General features: G+C 41.9%; 2 protein-coding genes across 2 annotated transcripts in view; one reads left to right on the forward strand and one right to left on the reverse strand.

The window, feature by feature from the left end:
- LMAN2L (lectin, mannose binding 2 like) overlaps window positions 1-13,573 on the forward strand; it is an 88,883-nt gene extending 75,310 nt beyond the window's left edge. Inside the window, exons 8-9 of the mRNA XM_027852180.1 lie at window positions 12,222-12,280; window positions 12,490-13,573. Of these exons, the coding sequence (XP_027707981.1) occupies window positions 12,222-12,274 (53 nt within the window). The 3' untranslated portion in view covers window positions 12,275-12,280; window positions 12,490-13,573. The remainder of the gene's footprint in view (window positions 1-12,221; window positions 12,281-12,489) is intronic.
- Window positions 1-20,483, reverse strand: part of FER1L5 (fer-1 like family member 5) — a 63,502-nt gene that overhangs the window by 39,850 nt on the left and 3,169 nt on the right. The window contains exons 2-13 of the mRNA XM_027852158.1: window positions 17,360-17,415; window positions 15,521-15,612; window positions 15,073-15,181; window positions 12,941-12,995; window positions 11,792-11,901; window positions 8,636-8,764; window positions 7,217-7,282; window positions 4,643-4,693; window positions 3,105-3,135; window positions 2,164-2,279; window positions 1,834-1,957; window positions 1,369-1,463 (exon numbers count right to left, since the gene is read on the reverse strand). Of these exons, the coding sequence (XP_027707959.1) occupies window positions 1,369-1,463; window positions 1,834-1,957; window positions 2,164-2,279; window positions 3,105-3,135; window positions 4,643-4,693; window positions 7,217-7,282; window positions 8,636-8,764; window positions 11,792-11,901; window positions 12,941-12,995; window positions 15,073-15,181; window positions 15,521-15,612; window positions 17,360-17,415 (1,034 nt within the window). The remainder of the gene's footprint in view (window positions 1-1,368; window positions 1,464-1,833; window positions 1,958-2,163; window positions 2,280-3,104; window positions 3,136-4,642; window positions 4,694-7,216; window positions 7,283-8,635; window positions 8,765-11,791; window positions 11,902-12,940; window positions 12,996-15,072; window positions 15,182-15,520; window positions 15,613-17,359; window positions 17,416-20,483) is intronic.

Genomic DNA, 20,483 nt, shown 5'->3' on the forward strand with positions numbered 1-20,483 from the left:
TCTTTTCCAGAGCCCTTTTCACTGTATCATGCCACTTCTTAATAGGAGTCCTGGCTATTCTAACTAACAAGATGGAGGGAAAGCCAGTGTGGTGGAGTCCCATGAGGTGATGATGGTGATGACTGGGTAGGGGTAGTCTGTGTGAAGATAATGAACTTTGGGAGTTCACGTATAATCTAGGCTCCTCGGTTCCCCACATTTACAGTTGATAGGATCCAGAACCTAACCAGAGGGTTAGAAGTTTAAATTCTAGGTCCCTAGGCCAAGCAGAACATCTGCCCTTTGCTAATTATTCATTTCAACTAATTAATAAATAGTAGTAGTAAATACTTAGTAAATACTGAGCATTGGGCTAGGTGCTGGGGAAAAAAAAAACAAAACGAAAAACAGTCTTAGGATCATAAATCTAGAGCCGGAAGGAAGCTCAGAGGTCATCTCGTCCAACCCCCTCACTTTATGGTCAAGAAAACTGAAGCACCAGGAAGTGAAACAATATGCCCAAAGTCAAACAAGTGAGCAGAGGGATACAATCCTGAATCAAGCATCTCTGAAAGACGGTAGTTTTTGTTTTTCCTTGAGACTCCCCTTCTCCTGCAGTGTCCAGGGGTACGCTGATAGATGTTTAACAACTAGCTCTTGGAGAGAAAAAAAAGTGCCAGGACACATTTAAATTTCATCTGAATTGTTAACTTTTCTCCATCACTTTCTTAATTCTAGACAATTAACAAAACAATAATCAATCCCTGATTTGTAGAGTTTGTTGATTTCCAAGGTGCAAATTACTCATCCTGAAAATTTAACAATCAGCTGTGGTACCAGATGGCCTTGGTACATCCCTGGAATTAAACTCAGTGACAATGGGCCCTATAGTTTCTTTTCTTTTCTTTTCTTCTTCTTCTTTTTTTTTTTTTTTGCTTTTTGGTGAGGCATTTGGGGTTAAGTGACTTGCCCCTGGTCACACAGCTAGTAAGTGTCATGTATCTGAGACTGGATTTGAACTCACATCCTCCTGACTCCAAGGCCAGAGCTCTATCCACTGTGCCACCTAGCTGCCCCCAGGGCCCATAATTTCAAAGAGCAAATAACTAGAATTAGAAAAATTTGAGTAGGTGAGAGCTTATTTTAAAAGACAAACAAGCAAACATAGTATTCAAAGGGGCCTTAGATACTATCTAGTCTAACTCCCCCATTTTATAAATGAGGAAACTGAGCCCCAGAGAGTTTAAGTCATTTTCTGAAGGTCACAAAACTGTTAAGGAGAAGATAAAGGAAAAATCTGGGTTTCCTGACTCCTTATCTACTGCTTTTTCTGCTATACCATACTATTCTCTGATGCCACCTCCCCGTAGGAGCCTGTTCCTTACTTACTATTTTTCCAGCTATTTCCAACTCCAACATTGGATTCATTGAGTTCTTTTTCTTTCTGACATTGTGGGAAAAGAACCTGGAGGCCACAGTAGTGTCTGGGGAGCAGGAAATGGGATAGTAAGAAAACTTCTACATTCTTCAACATGATGCATTAGGATTTTCCAAGCACTATCTTCTCTGGGGATACCCTTCCCCCGAAATGGGATGAACAGAGAAAACAACAGGGAAGGAGAAAAGTCTTGGGATGTTCCCTGGACTAGAAAGCCCAGGGCAGGCCTAGGAGAGAGGAGCCCATTCAAAAAAGTCACAGCAGAATCTAAACAAAGTGATTTATGGGAAAGTTCTCCCTTGATTTTTCCTTATTCTGAGGGTCAATGACAAAGTCATAGCTGGGATATAGAACTATAGTAATAAGATGGAGTTGTGTTGGGAATCAAGCAGGTATTGAGGGGCCCCTGGCTTTACTGAGGTACAGGTCTTCAGCACAGTAGATAAAGAACGAAAAAGTAGCTAATTGGATTGGGACTGTGGCTGACAAGAAGAGATTCTTCTCTGTTTCGCTAGTCTCATGCAGATGTCCAACATCCACCTGGAAAAACCATTGAACAGATGGAGACAGAGCCTCATCAGAAGCCTGGGTTGAGGCCAGGAGATACTGCCCTCTAACCTCCCACTCATAGAGCTCCAGGCCCCTAATACCATCTCCTGTGTGGAGGAAGGCTTAATGAGTCAGACCAAGGACCCTTAGGTGTCAAGTAAAAAGTAGCCATGGCCAATTTGGATGTACAGCCTTACCGGGGCTTGGTCTCCAATACCGAGGACAGAGATGGTGACCTTCAGGTAACCTCTGATCCCCCAGCTGGGTTTATTGGAATGACAGAGGCCTAGCCACTTCCTCATAAGGGTGTGCTCTGTGTGGGGAGAGATGAACATGCTCCTTGTGACCAGTTTGAGGGCTGTCCCATTTCTTGGGAGCCTCCCTTAGCAGCCAGTCTGGGTGTATTGGTGTAGGTCTAATTTCTTTCTTGTTCTAATTAAGTGATGGTATTAGCCTCTTCCTAAAACTTGGAGGAAAAGGGGAAGTCATTAATGGTGGTCCACTCAGACAAGAGTGCTCTACTAAGATGGCCCCTCAAAGGAAGGCCTATAGGAAATGGAAACATTATATTAGTTTCTTGGATTGAAGGTCATCTGTAGTGATTATTGACCTGGGCTGAATCCAAATCTCAGATGAAGTGACTAAAAAATTCTTCAACCCTAAATACAATCCTATCTTCAGCTGCAAAGTTATAATGTCAGTAGAACTCAACTACCACCACCTAATTCCAATTGAACCTTGACCCCCAAATCTCACCCAAACTCTGACCCATAACAGAGATATTTGTATAGTTGATGATTTTTATCTAAGGTGGGGACCCCTTTTGGTGAAAAGGTGCTATAAATGTTATGTGTTTAGAACCTTCTACATTCTTTCTAGTCTAAGGGATGAGCTAAACATGTGTGAATTATGTGTATATTTATGTATGTACATATTGTCTTTCCTCTCCACTGGAATCTAAGCTCCTTGAGGGCAGGGACTGTTTATTCTATGTCTTTGTAACCCCAACCCTTAACATAGTGTCTGGCACATAGTAGGGGCTTAATAAGTGCTTGCTGATTGACTGATTTCTAGGTATCTTGACTCCCAGACTCACTTGTTTCAGAACAACAGTAGATATGTGCCAGTCATCACCTACCTGGAGCGTAGTAGATGATCCCAATATCTATCTAAATAGACAAAAGGAAGAGACAAATTAGGGACTCCAGTCTCTAAGTAGAGCCCTATCTAGGGTTGTTTTCCCCACTACCACCACAGAGAGAACCTATTCATCACTGAAGGCTCAGTTATGTAGGGAAAGGGATCAAAGGATGGTTGAAGAAGGTTGTCAAGGTAGACCGTTGCAAAGAGATTCTGGATTAGAGTTCACTTCTTTCTCAGATAAAGACTATGTTAGGACACCATAACTTCACGAGGTGGGCCAGAGCCATTATCTTTCTGGCTTAGGAGCCTGTCTCTGGTAGAGACACAGAGAGACATGTATTAGGAAACCAGGGTTTGTCTTCCTTTACATGGACCTCAAAGCCTAGAGAAGTCATCCCCAAACATCCTAAATTTCCCTTAGCCACTCTGGTTTGATAATTCCATTGCTCATGTCAACCCTGGAATGCTCTGTATTTGGTCACTTGGGATTTTGGTCTAACTTTGTCCTGCTTAGAACAAAAAGATGGCCTTGCCTGGGATGTTATTCCAAAAGGTTTTCAGTAGCCTGTGGCTTTTGCAAGAGAGTTTGATTTCAACCTTTGTTGCTTGCTATGAGTTTGTTACCTGTCAGTCTATCTCTTAATCTCTTCATAAATTAATCCTTGCCATCTTTTGGGGTTAACGGATTTTCTAAGCTTACCATATGGAGGAAAACGGCCTTTTCATTATGCTAAGTTTTCCCCTCTTGATCTTCAATGGATGTACTCTGATTATAGTAGTCTTGATTTGAAATCCATGGTAAATACTTCATCACTATATGGACTTTCATCCCATCCCACCTTAGCCTTCCTCTTTCTTGACTGAAGATTTCTAATCTCTTAGGCTGTTTTCATACCACAGCACCATGTCCTCTCTTCATCTGTTCACTGGATCATTTACTTTAATTAGTACTTTCTCTAGTTCAAGTGTATCTTTTTTTAAGGTACAACCACAAAAGAACTAGATACCTCATTCTAGGCTCTGATGTTAGTTGGTTAGGGATGATGAGCAGGGTCAGGAACACTGCCTAAAATCAGTGTAATTGATGGCCCCTGAGCTGGGCTTGCTAGGAAAGTTCAGGAATATGATCTCTTTGAGGGCAGGGACAGTTTGTTTTTTGTCTTTGTATTCCCATTGCCTAAAAGTGCCTAATATAGTTATTAATAAATACATGTCAAATGAATGAATGGATGCAGAGGGATTATAGGACAAGTATGGAATTCAGGTACCAGAGCCTTGGGCTAGATCAGCACAATTTTCCCCAATTTCTCCTTCACTCCCTAGAGAAGAGGTTATTAACCTGGGGGGAGGAGAATCTATGAACTTAAAAAAATATTTTGCTAAATATTTTAATAAAATATGCTTCTTTCATAATCTTTTAAATTTTTATGTATTTAAAAGCCTTATTCTCAGAAGGAGTCCACAGGCTTCATCAGACTGCCACAGGTTAAGAAGATTAAGGGCCCGTGATTTTAGAACTCTGTTGCCACTCACCTGGCACCTCCCAATCTCTGAATTGGCTCTCTTTGCTTGGGAGTCCACCACCTGTGGAGGAAGTTTCCAGAAAGATTCAAATTCTTTGTCAATTCTCTTGCCCTCAAGGAGGGCATGGAATGTGAGAGATATGGTGCACAGGGCAGGGGCTCCTCAGTTCTATCTTTAACTCTAGCCTTGGGTCTCTGGAGGATTGGGGCTGGGCCCCTTCCTTTTGCAGTCGGAGAAGGAGAGCATTAGCTATGGGGCATAGAGTTCTAAGGGCAAGACAGTTCTGGGGAAAGAAGAGGTAGGGAAAAGTCAGAGAAGAGTGAAGTATTCTGAGAAGTTATGTTCTAAACACCATACCTAAGCAGTTTAGAACACAGGAAATTCACAGTCTTGTTTTGTTTTATACCTGTCTTAGAAACAGAGCTTGGAGGCAAGGATTATCCTCCTTTTGTAAAGGGGTGGGAGGGAACCCAAGAAGCCCCAGAGTAGGCAAAGAGCTTCTTGTTCAGATCACATAGCCAGTAAATAACAACCAGAAATGGAGTTCTACCAGTGTCTTTTCTTCTAGTCCAGATCTCTCCCCAGTGGGACTCTATCGTGTGTGGAGGAGAGAAGGGTGTGGGAGTAGGCATTCACTTTTCAAAGACAACAAGGAAACTTCCTTCCTTCCTCTCTCTCTGCAGTCCCAGCTTTAAGACATGCCTCCAATAACAGGAAGTCTTCCCTGACTATCCCCTCCTCCTTCCACGATGCTCTTTCCCTTCTTTGAATTCCTGTGGTACATGGAATTTGTATCCCACAATCTGGCACTTCCTTATATTGTCCTATATTAGTACCTACAGCGGCACTGAGTCATAGTGGATAGCTGGCCTCAGCGTCAGGAATCAGTTGATCAATCAATAAAACAATGAGCATTTATTAAACATCTATTCTGTGCCAGGCAGGGTACCTAAGCAGTGAAACTTTGGAAGACCTGGGTTCAAGTCCCGACTCTGACACACACACAGCCCAGATGACTGGGCAGGTCATATAACCTCTTATAATCTCAGGCAGCTCTCAAAGACTCCAAATTGCAGAACAGTTGTTTGCTGATATGCTTTGGTAGAAGGACTTTTGTCACTGGAAGTTGCCTTACTTCTAGAGAGCAAGGTCTATGTCTTCTATGTAGCATAGGTAGAACTATCTGTATCTACCTAGATAGACATATAGGATATGTTCAATCAGCACTTGTCATGTTTTTTAGACTCATCTAGTGCCTTTCATGGACTTGGGGATTTAACACATTTGGGAGGGGGATGTCCAGACCACTAGGGTTCATTGGTGTGGGTAACTCCCATAGATGAAACTCCTTCCTCCAATGCAGATCAGCATCTGCTCTGCAACTTACAGTCTTAGAGGGTTGCCTGGGCCAGTGAGAGGTCAGCTGACTTCCCCAGGGTCACACAGTCACTATTTGTCAGAGGTGAGACTTGAATCCAGGTCTTTCTGACTCTGAGGCCAGCTCCCCATCTGTTACACCAAGATGCTTCTCATAGACATATTTGATAAATACATACTTATGTCTGGATGCTTCCTTCAGTGATACAGATTCCAGCCTCTCTACATGTGATTTCATGAGATGCCATAAACAAGAAAGCTTTTTAAATAGTGGTTAACCTCAGACAACAGACATATTGAGCTTCTTACTGGGTTCACAACTTTCTAGCTTAGTAGGAGGTACCAGAGCCTGATCTGTTCCTTGGAGAGCCCAGACAGCAGTGACTTCTATACCCTTATGAGGCAGCAGTAGAATTTTTGTAAAATGAGGTATTTGTTTTTTGTTTTTTTTTTTGGCTAGGCAATGGGGTTAAGTGACTTGCCCAGGGTCACACAGCTAGTAAGTACTAGTATCTAAGGCCGGATTTGAACTCAGGTCCTCCTGACTCCAGGGCCAGTGCTCTCCACTGTGCCACCTAGCTGCCCCTAAAATGAGATATTTGTAAAGCAGTTGGCACAGTGCTTGGCACATAATAGTTGTTTAATAAATGTTTTATCCCTTCTCCTTCCCTTCTCCCCAACATTACTAGGTCCTCTTTGGACCTGTGTCAAGGTACCAGGATATTAGACCATAGTTCGTGGTATATTAGAGTCTAAGCTATCAAGTGAATGAGAGAAGGGAACAAACTTTTATTAATCACCTACTGTTTGGAGTCACTGTGCTAAGTATTTTACATATATTATCTCATTTGATCCTCCCAACAACTCTGGAAGGTAGGTACTATTATTATCATTCCTTTTTTTTACAGTTGAGGAAACTAAGGTAAACAGAGGTTAAGTTACAGAAGTTACAGAGTTAGTTACAGAGCTAGTAAATGTCTAAGGCTGAATTTGAACTCAGGTCTCCCTGACTCCAGGCCCATTGCTCTACCCATTGTGTTACCTAGCTGCTTGATAAAGTCAGAGACAACTTGGGTAAATTGGCCTCTGAGGGGGACCCCAGAAAAGTAAAGGGGAATGAGGATGGTTCACATAGGAATGAGGCATGATGGGAAATATTTTTCTAAGCCATCAAAAAGGTTAAGGGAAATTAGTTGACTTTCTTACCTGGATTGAGATGATTTCTTCAAAGAAGTCTGTGGGATACTGATGTTGGAAATTATGGAAGAATTTCTGAAACAAGAAGGAAGAGATGGTATTGTATGTTGGAGAAGGGGGTTATGGGGAGGGGGAGGGTAGGCAGTTGAGAGGGAGTGGTTAATTCTAAAATTCCTAGAATTATGGATCATAGAATCATCACAGAAAAAGAGCTGAGAGGGGCCTCAGAGGCCATCTAACCCAAACCCTTCATTTTATAGTTGAGGAAATTGAGGCCCAGGGAGTTTAAGTTACTTGCTCAAGATCATATAAGTAGTAAGTGTCAGAGATAGGATTTGAAGTTCTCTTTTTCTTTTTAAAAAAAGTTTTTTGGTGAGTTTTCAACTTGCATTGATATATGTAGTTGTTCAAATATATGAACAAATAAAGTTGTCACTTTCCAAAATGTGGTGACATATCACCCTGTTGATTTCTCTAAGGAGGCAGGGACCAGCATCAGAATCCCCCAACTCATAAAAATGTGCCTATCCTCCCCACCAGATCCCTAGGTAGGAGCCTGTAATGACAGCAGCATCCACTTCAGCCAGTAACCCAGTCTCATGACCCATTACTTTATGCTAAAGGCCTGGGACTTCCATTGTTGTTGTTGTTGAGTTGTTTCAGTCGTATCTGACCCTTTGTGACCCAAATGGTTTTCTTGGCAAAGATACTGGAGTGGTTTGCCATTTCCTTCTCCAGCTCATTAGCTCATTTTATAAATGAGGAAACTGAAGCAAACAGGGCTAAGTGACTTGCCCAGGGTCACACAGCTAGAAAGTATCTGAAGCCTAATTTGAACTCAGGTCTTCCTGACTTCAGGCCTGGCATTCTGTCCACTTCACCACCTAGATGCCCAGCAACAACAGCAAAGCACACAGAATGGGATAGAATACAACGGAAGTCACCTGAGAGAACATCTAATCTAATCTCCTCACTTTACAGATAAGGAAACTGAGTTTCTTAGAAATGTCACAAGGCCTGGAAAAAATTAGAAAATACCAGTGGGCATCACCTCCCTGAGGACCCCATAGCTGGTTCTCATGGTCCTTGTTCCCCAGCTCAAGCTTAGCCCATGAAAACACCCCAAGTTAGGATGGAGCTTTTTGGGGGGAGGGGTTTGTTTGTTTGTTTTTGTTAGGCAATGGGATTAAATGACCTGCCCAGGGTCACACAGCCAGTAAATGTTATATGTCTGAGGTCAGATTTGAACTCAGGTTCTCCTGACTGGTGCTGTATCCACTGCGCCATCTAGCTACCCCCTAGGATGGAGCTTTTATGCATTGCTGGTTGTAGTTATTTCCAGAAAAAGAAAATGCCAGGTACCCAAGGCTAATTATTCCACAGCATCCCTGTCCTTCCCTTCCCCTCTCCCCTTGCTTCAAGGCCAACCTCATTGAAGAAGGGGTTATTTCCCTTCTTGATCCGAGTCTGATATTCATGATTTCCAATTAATATCTTCACCACAGGCTCAATGTTGTTTCCATGGAGCTGGCGGGCTTCAAATATTCTCACTTGAACCTGAGGGGAAGGAGAGAAGTTGTAACAAACTGGGCCAGGGACCCAGGGAATCATCCCTTGGTCAGCCCATTGAGTGGTCATTAAGCTATACCTCATGAAAAAAGCAGAACAAAACCAAAGAGAAACCTCAGAGAACACAAAGGAGAGGAACACTTATGGATTTGGGCACAGGCTGGAAATTGCAACCACTTTTAAAGTGCTTGGGATTTCTCTGCACCTCCCCTTGTTCAGGCTCTTGTCATGGGATTGTAGACTCGGGCAGGAAGGGGCCCTTGGGAGTGACTGAGTCTCGTGCTGACTTTCTTACTTTACTCCAGAGGAGGTAACTGAGGACCAGAGAATTGACCAAGACAGTATGTGACCATTTTCCCCTATGTGACCAGATTAATTTTTCTGAGGCACATCTTTCATTGTTGCTCTCCTGGTCAGAGTCTTTCAATGGCTCTCTATTGTCTGAAGTCTAAATTGTTCATCTCCTGATATTCATTCTATCCCCTAAACTTCCTTTTTGACCTTATCTCCTATTATTTCCCTCTGTGGTTTATGGATCATCTACAAAATTCCTTTATTGTTATTGAACACTTGGTATATGAAAGAATGTGTATTCTCTTTTTTCCATTAGACCTTTAAGTCCTAAAGAATAGGGAGACAGTAGAATCTGTGGAGTGTAGGAATCGATCTGTGTGACCTTGGGCAAGTCACTTTACCTTTGGGCCCCATGCCTCATTGCAAAATGAGGGTACTGGGCTAGATGATACCTAAGATCAATCAATCAACAAGCCTTTATGTGCCATGCATTTTGCTAAATGCTGGTGACACAAAAAAAGTAAAAGTTAGTCCCTACCCTCAAGGAGCTTATATCCTAAGATCCCTTCAAACTCCAAATCTTTGATGATATAATTTCCCTCCTGGCATCCCCAACAATGCCTAACACTGCTGGGTACTCCATCTCCTTTCTCTGTTTTTTGTACAGGTTGTTCCCCATGCCTGGAAGGCCTGCCTTTTTCCTCTAGCCTTAGTTGTTGTTCAGTCATTTTTCAGTTATGTCTGACTCTTTGTGACCCCATTTGGAATTTTCTTGGCAGAGGTACTGTAGTGGTTTTCCATTTCCTTCTATAGCTTACTTTACAGATGAGAAAACTGAGGCAAACAGGTTAAGTGACCAGCCCAGGTCCGAGGCTGTAAGTGTCCGAGGCCAGACTTGAACTCAGGAAGACAGTCTTCCTAATTCTAGGCCCAGCACTCTATCCACTTCACCATCTAGCTGCCCATCTATTTAGATATGTATATTTGTTTCCCTTGTAGAATATAAGCCCCTTGAAGGCAGGGATTGTTTCATTTTTGTCTTTGTGATCTCAGATCCTAGCTTGAAGTCAGGAGGACCTGAGTTAAAATCTGGCCTTGGACACTTACTGGCTGTGTGACCCTGGGCAAGTCACTTAACCCTGATTGCCTCCCAAAAAACCAAAACCAAAAACAAAGGCAACCTTAAGGAGCTCACAATCCAATAGGGGAGACAACATACAAACAACCATGTACAGACTATATACAGGATAAATTGGGGATCATAAACAGAGGGAAGGTCCTAGCATTAAGGGGGATTGGGAAAGGTTTCCTATGGAAGGCGAGACTTTAGCTGAAACTTGAAGGAAACTAGCAGGTGGAGGTAAGGAGGGAGAGCATTCCAGGCATGGGGGCAACCAATGAAAATGGCCAGCCAGAATCAAAAGATGGAGCGTCTAATGCCAGAAGAGAAAGGAGGACGGTGTCACTGGATTGCATAGTGGTGGGGGGAAAGTAAGGTGTGGCAAGGCTGGGGAGATAGGAAGGACCCAGGTTATGAAGGGTAACTGGGAGCCACTGGAGTTAATTGCATAAGGGATGGGGACAGGGCAGTGACATGGACAGACTGTGCCTTAGGAAGATCACTGTGATAGCTGAGGGGGGTGGAGTGGGGAGATACTTGAAGCAGAGAGACCTCCCAGCAGGCTATTGCAGTGTTCTAGCAGTGAGGTGGTGAGGGTCTGCACCAGGGTGGTGGTAGTGTGGGAAAAGAGGAAATATACAAAGGTCGACTCAATAGGACTTAGTAATTGGTTGGATGTGGGGGGTGAGTGGTTTCCATTTTTCTAGAGTCTTCAAGCAGAGACTCTGTGGCCACTTGCCAGGTAGGTTACAGTGGGGGAGTTGTACTACAAAGCTACTGAGGTCCCTTCAAACTCTCAAATTCGGCGATTCAAGCCCCACTTTGAACAGTGCAGCCTTTATCGTTCTGCTTAGCTGATAGTGCCTCCCCCTCCCCGTTACCACATGCCTTGTATAGATTTAGATCTGTTTGTCTCCCCAGTAGAATGAAAGGGCCGCAAGGGCAGGGATTATTTCATTTCAATCTCAGTGCCTATTATTCTTTGTCCTTCATTCTTGAAGAGGACAGTGGCATCAGGAAGGTGATGTCATGACTTGCAAGTGAATTGGATTTAAGTGAGGCAGGGCTGTGCAGAGTCATCAGCCTCATTCTATCCTCTGGATCCTTCTGAGTCCAATGGAAAGGTATAGATCAGGAAGACTGGAGACGGCCCAGGATGCAGTGGGAGACTTTGACCTTTGTAAGCTAACGTCTTTCCCGGGTCTCAGTTTGACTGAGGCAACAGTGCCTGGCACAGCATAGGCCCTTAATAAATGCTTTTTGATTGATTGATAGTAAATAAATATTTGAAAGACAGATTTTTCCCCAACATCCCCAAAGCTATAATTGCTCATCTTTAGTTGAAGGGCAAAATTTCTTGGCATTTTTCTGGGCACTCTGATCATGGTAAGGAATCTGGGGAGGAGCTCTGAAGTGCTCCCTCTGCCAGCTGTTGTGATCCCTGAGCATGTTCTCACTGGCCAGTCTTTGCAGAGGCAACCTTCTGTGAGTGTGGGCTTGGCGCCTGTCTGTCACCTCCCACAGTGTCAGCAGAGGCTCATTAGGAAAAGCTGGGACTGCTTCAACTTGAGCCTTGGGAGAAATAGCAGGGGTGTCTTTACCTGAAAGTCCTGCGGCTTGGAGGTCAGAGGCATTCTCACATAGTGATCGGCCACCATGGTTTCATGCCTTCCACCCTCCTTACAGGTGATGCCGAGCTTTTGCCAAGTCACTGGAGAAACACAGACCTCCGTAGGTCAGTTGGGGCAGGGAGGAGGGGCTTCTGTCAGTCCCTCTATCAAGAGCACCTACCACTAACAGGGAAGGAGAAGAGATGACCATACCCTGTTCTCTACCTATCTCTAATTTTCTTCTGCCTTTAACACCTCTGCACAGTCTTTTCATCCAAATGTCTGAATTCTGCCTTCTTCCCGTTGTGACCACTTTCTGGGCTCTGGAATTGTGTTAAAGGTGAACCTCATAAAGGCTGGAAGTTGAAAGGTTATGAAGCTTTTTTTTCCCCTTTCTTATTCCATCTCCACCTGGTTTTAGGGTCAGAGAATCTGAGTTTGAACTCTAACTCCTGCTACTTACAAACCATGTGATTTTGGGTAAGTAATTTCCTTCTCTTGGCCTCTATTTAGTCATTTGGAAAATGAAGGTCTTAGATGACCTATAATACCCCTTTCAACTCTATGGTTCTATTGTCCTCATTGAAAAGACAGCTAGGAAAATCAGTATGCTATAAGCAAGCATACTCACATTTCTGTATGTAAGAATGTTTGCCTCTGTTGAATATTTCTATGTGTCTTCTTTGCAGCCTCCCCAACCCCACCCCATACAGTGACTGTCTAAGGTGGAAGAATATCTGGAAAGGATCCATAGGCCTTCAAGATGATAATTTAGTGCTGTTTTGTAGATGAAGAAACTGAGGCCCCAAGAAGAAGAGAAACTTCCACAAGGGCACAGATCTCATAAATGGCAGAATCCAGAATTCCTGACACATAACCCAGTGGTCCTTTTCACTCTTTTCATACCCTCAGAAATTGACTTTCTTGTGCCTTGCTCTGTAACTTAGGTGTTTTTTAGTTCTCTGGAGAACAGAACACTAATAGCAGGCAAGGGACAAGCAGAAGATATTTAGGCTCTGAGACTGAGTCCTTTAATCTCAAGCATGCTGTCAGCACCTAATGCTTATGGATTGAATTGGGGTAGAAGTGATCTTCTTGGGTCAGAGGAGGCATGGTTCAGGGGGATAGTCATGGACTCACCTGACTTATGGTGGGCCTCCTGTGGCAGGTAGGTTATTTGTAAGGTAATGGTACTCTGAAAAAGAAAAGCAAGCAGAACTATGGGCAAGATATGAAGCTTTGGATACCAATTCAACTGGTCTAAACTTGACACTGCCCCAGTGAGCTCACCTCTGATCTCTCCTGGATGGGACTGGTGGTGATCTAGGTGAGATACGATATTGGGGTGCAGTTGTGAGGTCTGATGGAGTGAGTGGTTGTGAAGGAATCTAGATATAAGGTGAGGGATCTAGATGATATTGGTGGTAGGAGTGGGTAAGGAGGAAAGGGAATATATTTGGAGCAAAGTCCCAACTACTATTTTTGGTGCCTGGGGCCAGCAAAATGGAGGATGCCCTTAGGAAACTTTGTAATTTGTGACATCAGAAGCATATATGAAAACCAGAACTATTTACACAATAACTACATCATAATGAAAAACAACTTTGAAAGACTTGAGAACTCTGATCAGTGCAATGATCACCTGTGATTACATAGGATTGAGGATGAAGCATGCTTCCCACCTTCTGAGAGAGAAAGGTGATGGAATCAAGATGCAGAATAAGACATATATTTTCAGATATAGCCAATGAGGGAATTTGTTTTGCTTATTTATGCACATTTGTTTCAGAGCTTTTTTTTTTCTTTTTCTTTTCCGATGATAGTTGGGTGGGTGAGGCAAGAGAGGGATAGGGTCATAAAGAAAAGAAAAGGGCAAGAAAGAAAAGATGGTCACTGGAGCATCTTTTTAAAAAATGTAGAGAGGAGAGCAGAAGGAAGTGCAGAAACACGTGTTGACAAGCAGGACAACTTCAAAAACTACAGGTTGAAATGCTTAAAAAGCTGTACATAATCAAGACCTGCAGTTTCATGCACAATGATTTACTTTTATTCTACTGCTATATGTAGAAATGCTCATTTTATTTATTTTTTGTTATGTTCAGAATAAAAATAGAAAAAAAAAGAATAATACAGGAAGTAATTAACTTTAGCTGAATGGGAGGTGTTTGCTTATTACTCTCCTCAATAGTGGAGAAGTATAGTCAGTCTTTTTAAGATAAGATATTACCACATTGCCATAGCTATGAATGTCATACATCTCATGCCACTCAGATTCTGGCAACTGTCAGATTTTTATCATAGGATTATAGAATCACAGACCTAGAACTGGAAGCTCAGAAGCCATTAAGCCCAATGCTTAAATTTTACAGATGTGGAAACTGAGGCAGGGTCACATAGGTAGTAAGTATCTGTGATGGGATTTGAACTCAGGTTGCCTTAACCCAAGTCCAGTGCCCTAAACATGACACTATGCTATCAGTTACTAACCACTATAGTATCTACTTTTATTAGTTACTAATTATCATAGTAACCAGCACATAGATGGGGTGTTTTTATAATAACCACCACCTGTTAACTTCCTATTTTAATTATTTAAAAAATTATTTTGTTGATATTTTTTCTTAGATCGCCTCCATTTCTAAATATCTGCCTCTCCTACCCAGAAAGCCAACCCTTGTAAATAAAAAATGAAGAGAAAGAAAGCAGTTTAACAAAACCAACAACACATCAGTTGTTTTTGACAGTATATTTAATATTTCACACTCTGTTCCCCTGCCTCTGTGAAAAAAGGAGTTATTATTTTCACTAACTAGATGCTAGGCTCAATTGTTTCCAAAGCTGGAGTACATGTGTTAAATTTTTGTACCTTCTAAATTTCCAATGCCCAGGTCATCCCATTCTAGTCACAGCATTGATATTGGATATAGAATATGAAGTAATTGCTGGGATCTGAATGCCAAGAGACATTTGGTATTCATGGATATGACAGTATGGCAATAAAAAGATTGGGTTTACTTCACTAGTGAGGAGAATGATATGCAAATAGCTAGGCTTGAGATCTGGGTTACATTTTCATTTCTCAACAACTCTTAGATGGTACAAGACTTTTTTCTTCTGGAGGCATTCAGCCCCAGGTAGAGTGCTGGCAACCTTACATTCCCTGAAATAGGCAATCTTCTACTTTCTTTTCCCTTACTCTGTGCATGTACACAGTGTATTTAATTCCTTCTCACCCAAAGCAACTCCATTATAATTCTCTTTCCCTTACTCACTTTTGTGGGATACGAAGTATGGCTGACCAGGGGCAGCTTAGTTAGAACCAGGGGCTCATGTGGGTTTTCTACCAATGGCCTGAGGAATATAGTGCTGACACCAAAAGTCCTGGGGATGAGGAGAGACAGATATGGTTAGGAAATGCCTACCTTTCACTGGAAAGAGATGGAGAAAGAGCCCCAGAGAACATATTACTGTTAAGACTGAGCTATGGTCTATATTCTAGAATTTAGATAGGGGATGTCCAGTAGACGGGAATTTCAGGAACCCCATCAGAATATGAAGGACCTACCCACTAGTCCCCACCCCTGCATTCTCGGATTCCTTAAGGCCCTTGTTCTAGTGACATATATAGTTCTAGTGACATTTGTGCAAGTCTTTAGTTGGGGTGGGGGTGCCCCATCTGATGCTGCCAATTAAAAGGCTACCCTTTGTTGATTCTCCCACCTTTCACTTTTTCTATGGCTTATGTCTCGGAGGATGACTTGCAGAAAGGAGTCATTTTCCAGGTGATGTGGGCCTAGGTGCCACACTAGGGTCTGTGGGAGAGCAGGAAGAAGGTTAATGCTTTCTAGACATGTTTACATGCCACCCAGTTGTCCACCCTTGACATCTTGCCATCTGCCCTGATGCTGAAACTTCCAGGTCACCAGACTTATAAGTACTGTGGTCTAAGTTAAGTGACCATCCCCATCCTCCCCACCACACCCCGCCCCCAGCTAAAGTCTCACCTTGTACAAGAAGCTTTTCCCAGTCCTTAATCACAGTATATTAACATTCTGAGATTGTTTCCAGTTTGTCCTTTAGATATCTTGTTTGTCCATAGTTTGCATATTGTCTCTCCCTTTAGACTATGACCTCCTTGAGAGAAGGGACTATCTTTTGCCTTTCTTTGTATTGTCAGTTCTTAGCATAGTGCCTGGCACATAGGAGGCACTTAATAAATCTTATGGACTCAACAGAGGAACTTAATCCACTTAGCTTGGAAACTTGGGGGTGGGGAACACCTTAAGCTGTTCTGATTAGTGAGTGAGCTTATATTCAGATAGCACACTATATATCTACCCACCTCCAGACCACGCTTCACATCCCAACCAACCATCTAGCCCAACTACCTTCTTGCCATCTACTCTTCTCTCCTTCCCCCACCCCATAAATATTTAGCTCTTGCTTTGGAAACTATAATCAAATCAATACCATCATTGATTCTTTAAGGGGCATGTCAGTCACCTCCCCTGTGGCTCCATTCAACATCCCTGTAACTTTCTGGACCAGAAAATGCACCTCTGAATCCTACCCCACTATAGGTATTATCTCTGTTAGGATGTAAGTGACTGGGCCTGTCTCCCTTTTGTAACTATCACCAGCACTCTCAGCACAGTGCTTGGTACTGAGTATGTACTTAATAAATGCATTCATTCATTCATTCATTCATTCATTCATTCAACCTCACCCCAAACCTCCAAGGAACTTGAATAATGAGGAGGAGTCTGGTCAGCCCTTATGGTGACCAAGATTCTTTTTTTTTGAGCGGGCTGTGAGGTAGTTAGTAAGCTAAGACAAACTTATCTTTCTGAATTGGTATGGTGTTTACTTGCTGGACCAATGGTAATGATGTGGCTCTGCACATTTTTTTCTCATCATCTTTGTGCCCCTAGGTTTAGAGGATCTTCCAGGGGCAGCCCCTGTGGCAATCCAAGGTTATGCTACGGGTCTTGCAGGAGGGGCAGAAACAGAAATAAGGGAAAGAGATTCCTGTGAAGGCAGCCTTGCCCTTGTTTCAGCTTTCTAAGAAGCATTTGGGCCACACATTTAGACTGGTCTCTAGGCTATACCCACATTTTAGGTCCAGAGCCCAAGAGAGAGGCTCCAAATGGAAAGTTTATGCAGGTATAGACTCTGCATATGACAAACATGGTTGTTGCAGGTCTTTGGGACATGGTAGATTCTGCTATATCAGTTGTGAGGACTAGTGGTGAGTGAATGCTTGGACCCATGATTTTCCTATCAGAATCTGGTCTCAAGTTGTGATAGCCTGAGGTGGTTATGAAGCAGGGCTAAGTAACCTGCTCCTGAAGATGGCACAAGGATGCCATCTATATCTGTTGAATGGCTAGTTATTATTAGGCTAAGACCTACTGGTCTTTGAGCAAAGAGAATTGACTTCCCCCTCCCCCATATATACACTTCTCCCAGGATCTCCAAGAAATATCCACCCTCCCCCCCACCCTTGGCTCTCTAGGTCCTGGAATTGGGGCTCTTTCCTGCTCTTTGGCGATTAAGCACCTCATTCCAGATAGGATTATTGTTTTCTTCTATAATTCGAGTTTTCTTCTTGACATCTGGAGGGAGAGACCAAATAAGGGAAAATTGATAATTGTTTCATCTCTATGCCTGACAAAGGCTTAAAAACCTTAATTTCAGGTTTATCCTGACAGGTATAGCCTGACATGTGTTTTTGTCTCCTTTGAGAGTCTTAGCTTTTCCCACCTGTTCTTCTTCCTCTCTCTACCCCTGTTCTGCATTTTTATCTGTAGCAGGGAAGTGGTATTAAAGATTTCCTGGCATGGATGTAAATCATTACAAACAGAGTGCCCTGGCTGCTTTTGAAATGTCAATTAATAAACATTTGCCGCATGCCTTCTATGACCACACTACTGTAGGGCCAGGTAGTGAAGAACTGAACAAAATATATATAGACTTCAGAAAAACATGGAAAGATTTGTGCTAACTGATCCAGAGAAAAGTAGGCTGAACTAGAAGAACAATATATACTATGTCTAAAATGACATTAATGAAAACAATGCTTAAAGAGCAGCTGAATTCTGGTGAATTATAATAACCAATCTTAGTCTCAGACAACAGATGATAAAATACATCTCCCTCAACTTGGTGGGAAGTGAGGGATTCTGTGCATGTGGTCCAATACAGCCCCTGTGTCCACTGGTTTTGATGAACTCTTCTTCTTTATTATAAGGGAGAGGGTTCAGGGAGGCAGCATAGCTTAGTGGCTAGAGTGCAAAAACTTAAAAGACCTAGGATTCAAATCCTGCCACTGACATTTCCAAGCTATGTGACCTTGGGCAAGTCACAACCCTGAGCTTCAGTTTCTTCATCTGTAAAACTGGAATACTAATATGTGGAGTACCTACCTCCCAGTATCTCTGTGAGGTTGAAAAGAAACAGCAGATGTACAAAAAGAAAATGGTAAGAATATGGAAATATTGAAAACAAAAACAACAACAACAAGGGAGGGTTCAATGGTTATGGGGATATATAGGGAAATTACTTTGGTATAAAAATAAAAGGCATCAATAAAATTAAAAATAAACTAGCAAATGACAAAGTATAAACCAGTCCATGACCTCAAGGAACTTAGATCTAGTTGAGGAAATAAGGCACAGAAGAAACAAACATGTCACTTTTTCTACCAGGTTGTACATCAATGTCCACCAACCTTTTCCAAAGATGTTAGAGTGGGTATTTGTGTGTGTGTTTGTGTGTGTGTATGCATTGTGTAGTATGGTGGTTTCCAAACATCTTTCATCATGTACCCCAATCAGTAAAAAATTTGAGCAGTACCCCCAACATGTATATATTTATTTATAAATTATATACATGTATTATTGTACTATTGTATGTTATTAAATATTCACAGAAAGAAGTCAACAAAGATGAGCTAAAAATGAAATAAACAGTATCTCAACATAATTGTTTTATTTAATTTTATTTATGAATGGCACAAAAACCTTTTTTTCTCACCAAAATTATTAATAGTAATATTGGTGTTGGTGACAACTCCTCATTGTTATAGAGCTCCTACTCTACCCTAAGTAGGATCAAATGAGATAATATTTGTAAAGCACTTAGTGCAGTACCTGGCCCATAATAGATACTATGCTGTTTAAATGCTTATTTTATATATATATAAAATATTATATACATATCATGTACACATATATGTGTGGAGGTATATATATGTGTATATATGTATATCTATGCATATATGTACATACACATATAGACACACACACACTTACTTCCTTCCCTTCCTCTTCCTTGAGTTTATTGTGCCTACCATGAATACGGGACCATGTGACATTCATACTGAGGTTACCAGTGTCAAACTGCATGTTAAACATTAGTAAGTTTTAATTTCTTTCTATTTTTCTTCCAAAATTTTAACATTTTCTTTCTGTACCCCACAGTGGGTCATCTTACTCCATGGGATGAATGCATCCTACTGGTATAGAGGAGTAATAGGAGACACTTGGAAAAGGAGGTTTAAAAAAAAAAAAGATGTGTATACTGAGTAGCAGAGGAGAGACGTCAACCTCAAAACTTCTTTACTTCCCTGTTTTACAGAATTGAAATGGTTTAGGGAGATAGGACACCCTTCTACCTATGTCTTCGTTTTCCTTTCCTTTTATCCCAGATAGCTTCATAAAGAGAATTTCTCTAGGGTCCTACTACAAATCACTCATCCCAAAGGTCATAGAGTTGGAAAGAGGAGGGTTCATGTGAATAGCTAGCACACATATATGTGTGCATGTATATATGTCCATATGTGAGATAGAGATGAGAGAGGAGAGATTTTCAAAGCACTTTACATACGTTGTCTGATTTGATCCTCAGAACAACCTTGTGAAGTAGGTGCTATTATTATTCCCATTTTACAGATGAGAAAATTGAAGCTGAGGCTAAGTGCTTTATCCAGAGTCACACAACTATTAAGTATCTGAAGCAGGATTTGAATGTAGCTTTTCCTGATTCCAAGTCCATTACTCTTTCCATTGAGCTATGCTATCTGGGATATAAAGATCCTAAGAAAATAAAAGATGACTTTAAAGGGAGAGCACTAACAGCTGAGGCAATCAGTAAAAAGGAGATAATGCCTGAGCCAAGCCTTGAAGTAATCTGCAGATTTTAAGAAGGGGCATGAGAAAAGAACTCATTCCATAGATGGGGGACAGTCTTAGCAAAGGCACATAAGCGGGAGATGAAATGCTGAATTCAGGGAACAGCAAGTAAGCCAATTTGGCTGTAACACAGAGAGCATGAGAGAGAGAAACATGAAATTTGGAAATGTGAATGGGATTCTGATAATGGAAAAATTTAAATACCAAGCTGAGGAGGTTGTTTTTTTATCCTAGAGACAACAGGGATTCCGGAAGCTTTGATTAGAGGAGTGATATATTCAGACTTGTGATTTAGGGATATTTGTTTGGAGGCAGTATAACAAATGGATTGGAAAGAGGAGAGATTGGAAACAAGGAGATTAATTAGAAGAGTATTATGTAGCTAGACAGATTATGGTACATGAATACAGTGGAACATTATTGTGCTGTAAGAAACAACTAATGGAGGAATACAGAGAACCATGGGAAGACGTATATGCACTGATATCAAG

This window comes from Vombatus ursinus, unplaced genomic scaffold (assembly GCF_900497805.2).
Source record: "Vombatus ursinus unplaced genomic scaffold, bare-nosed wombat genome assembly UNPS02000580.1, whole genome shotgun sequence".
Taxonomy (NCBI): Eukaryota; Metazoa; Chordata; class Mammalia; order Diprotodontia; family Vombatidae; genus Vombatus; species Vombatus ursinus.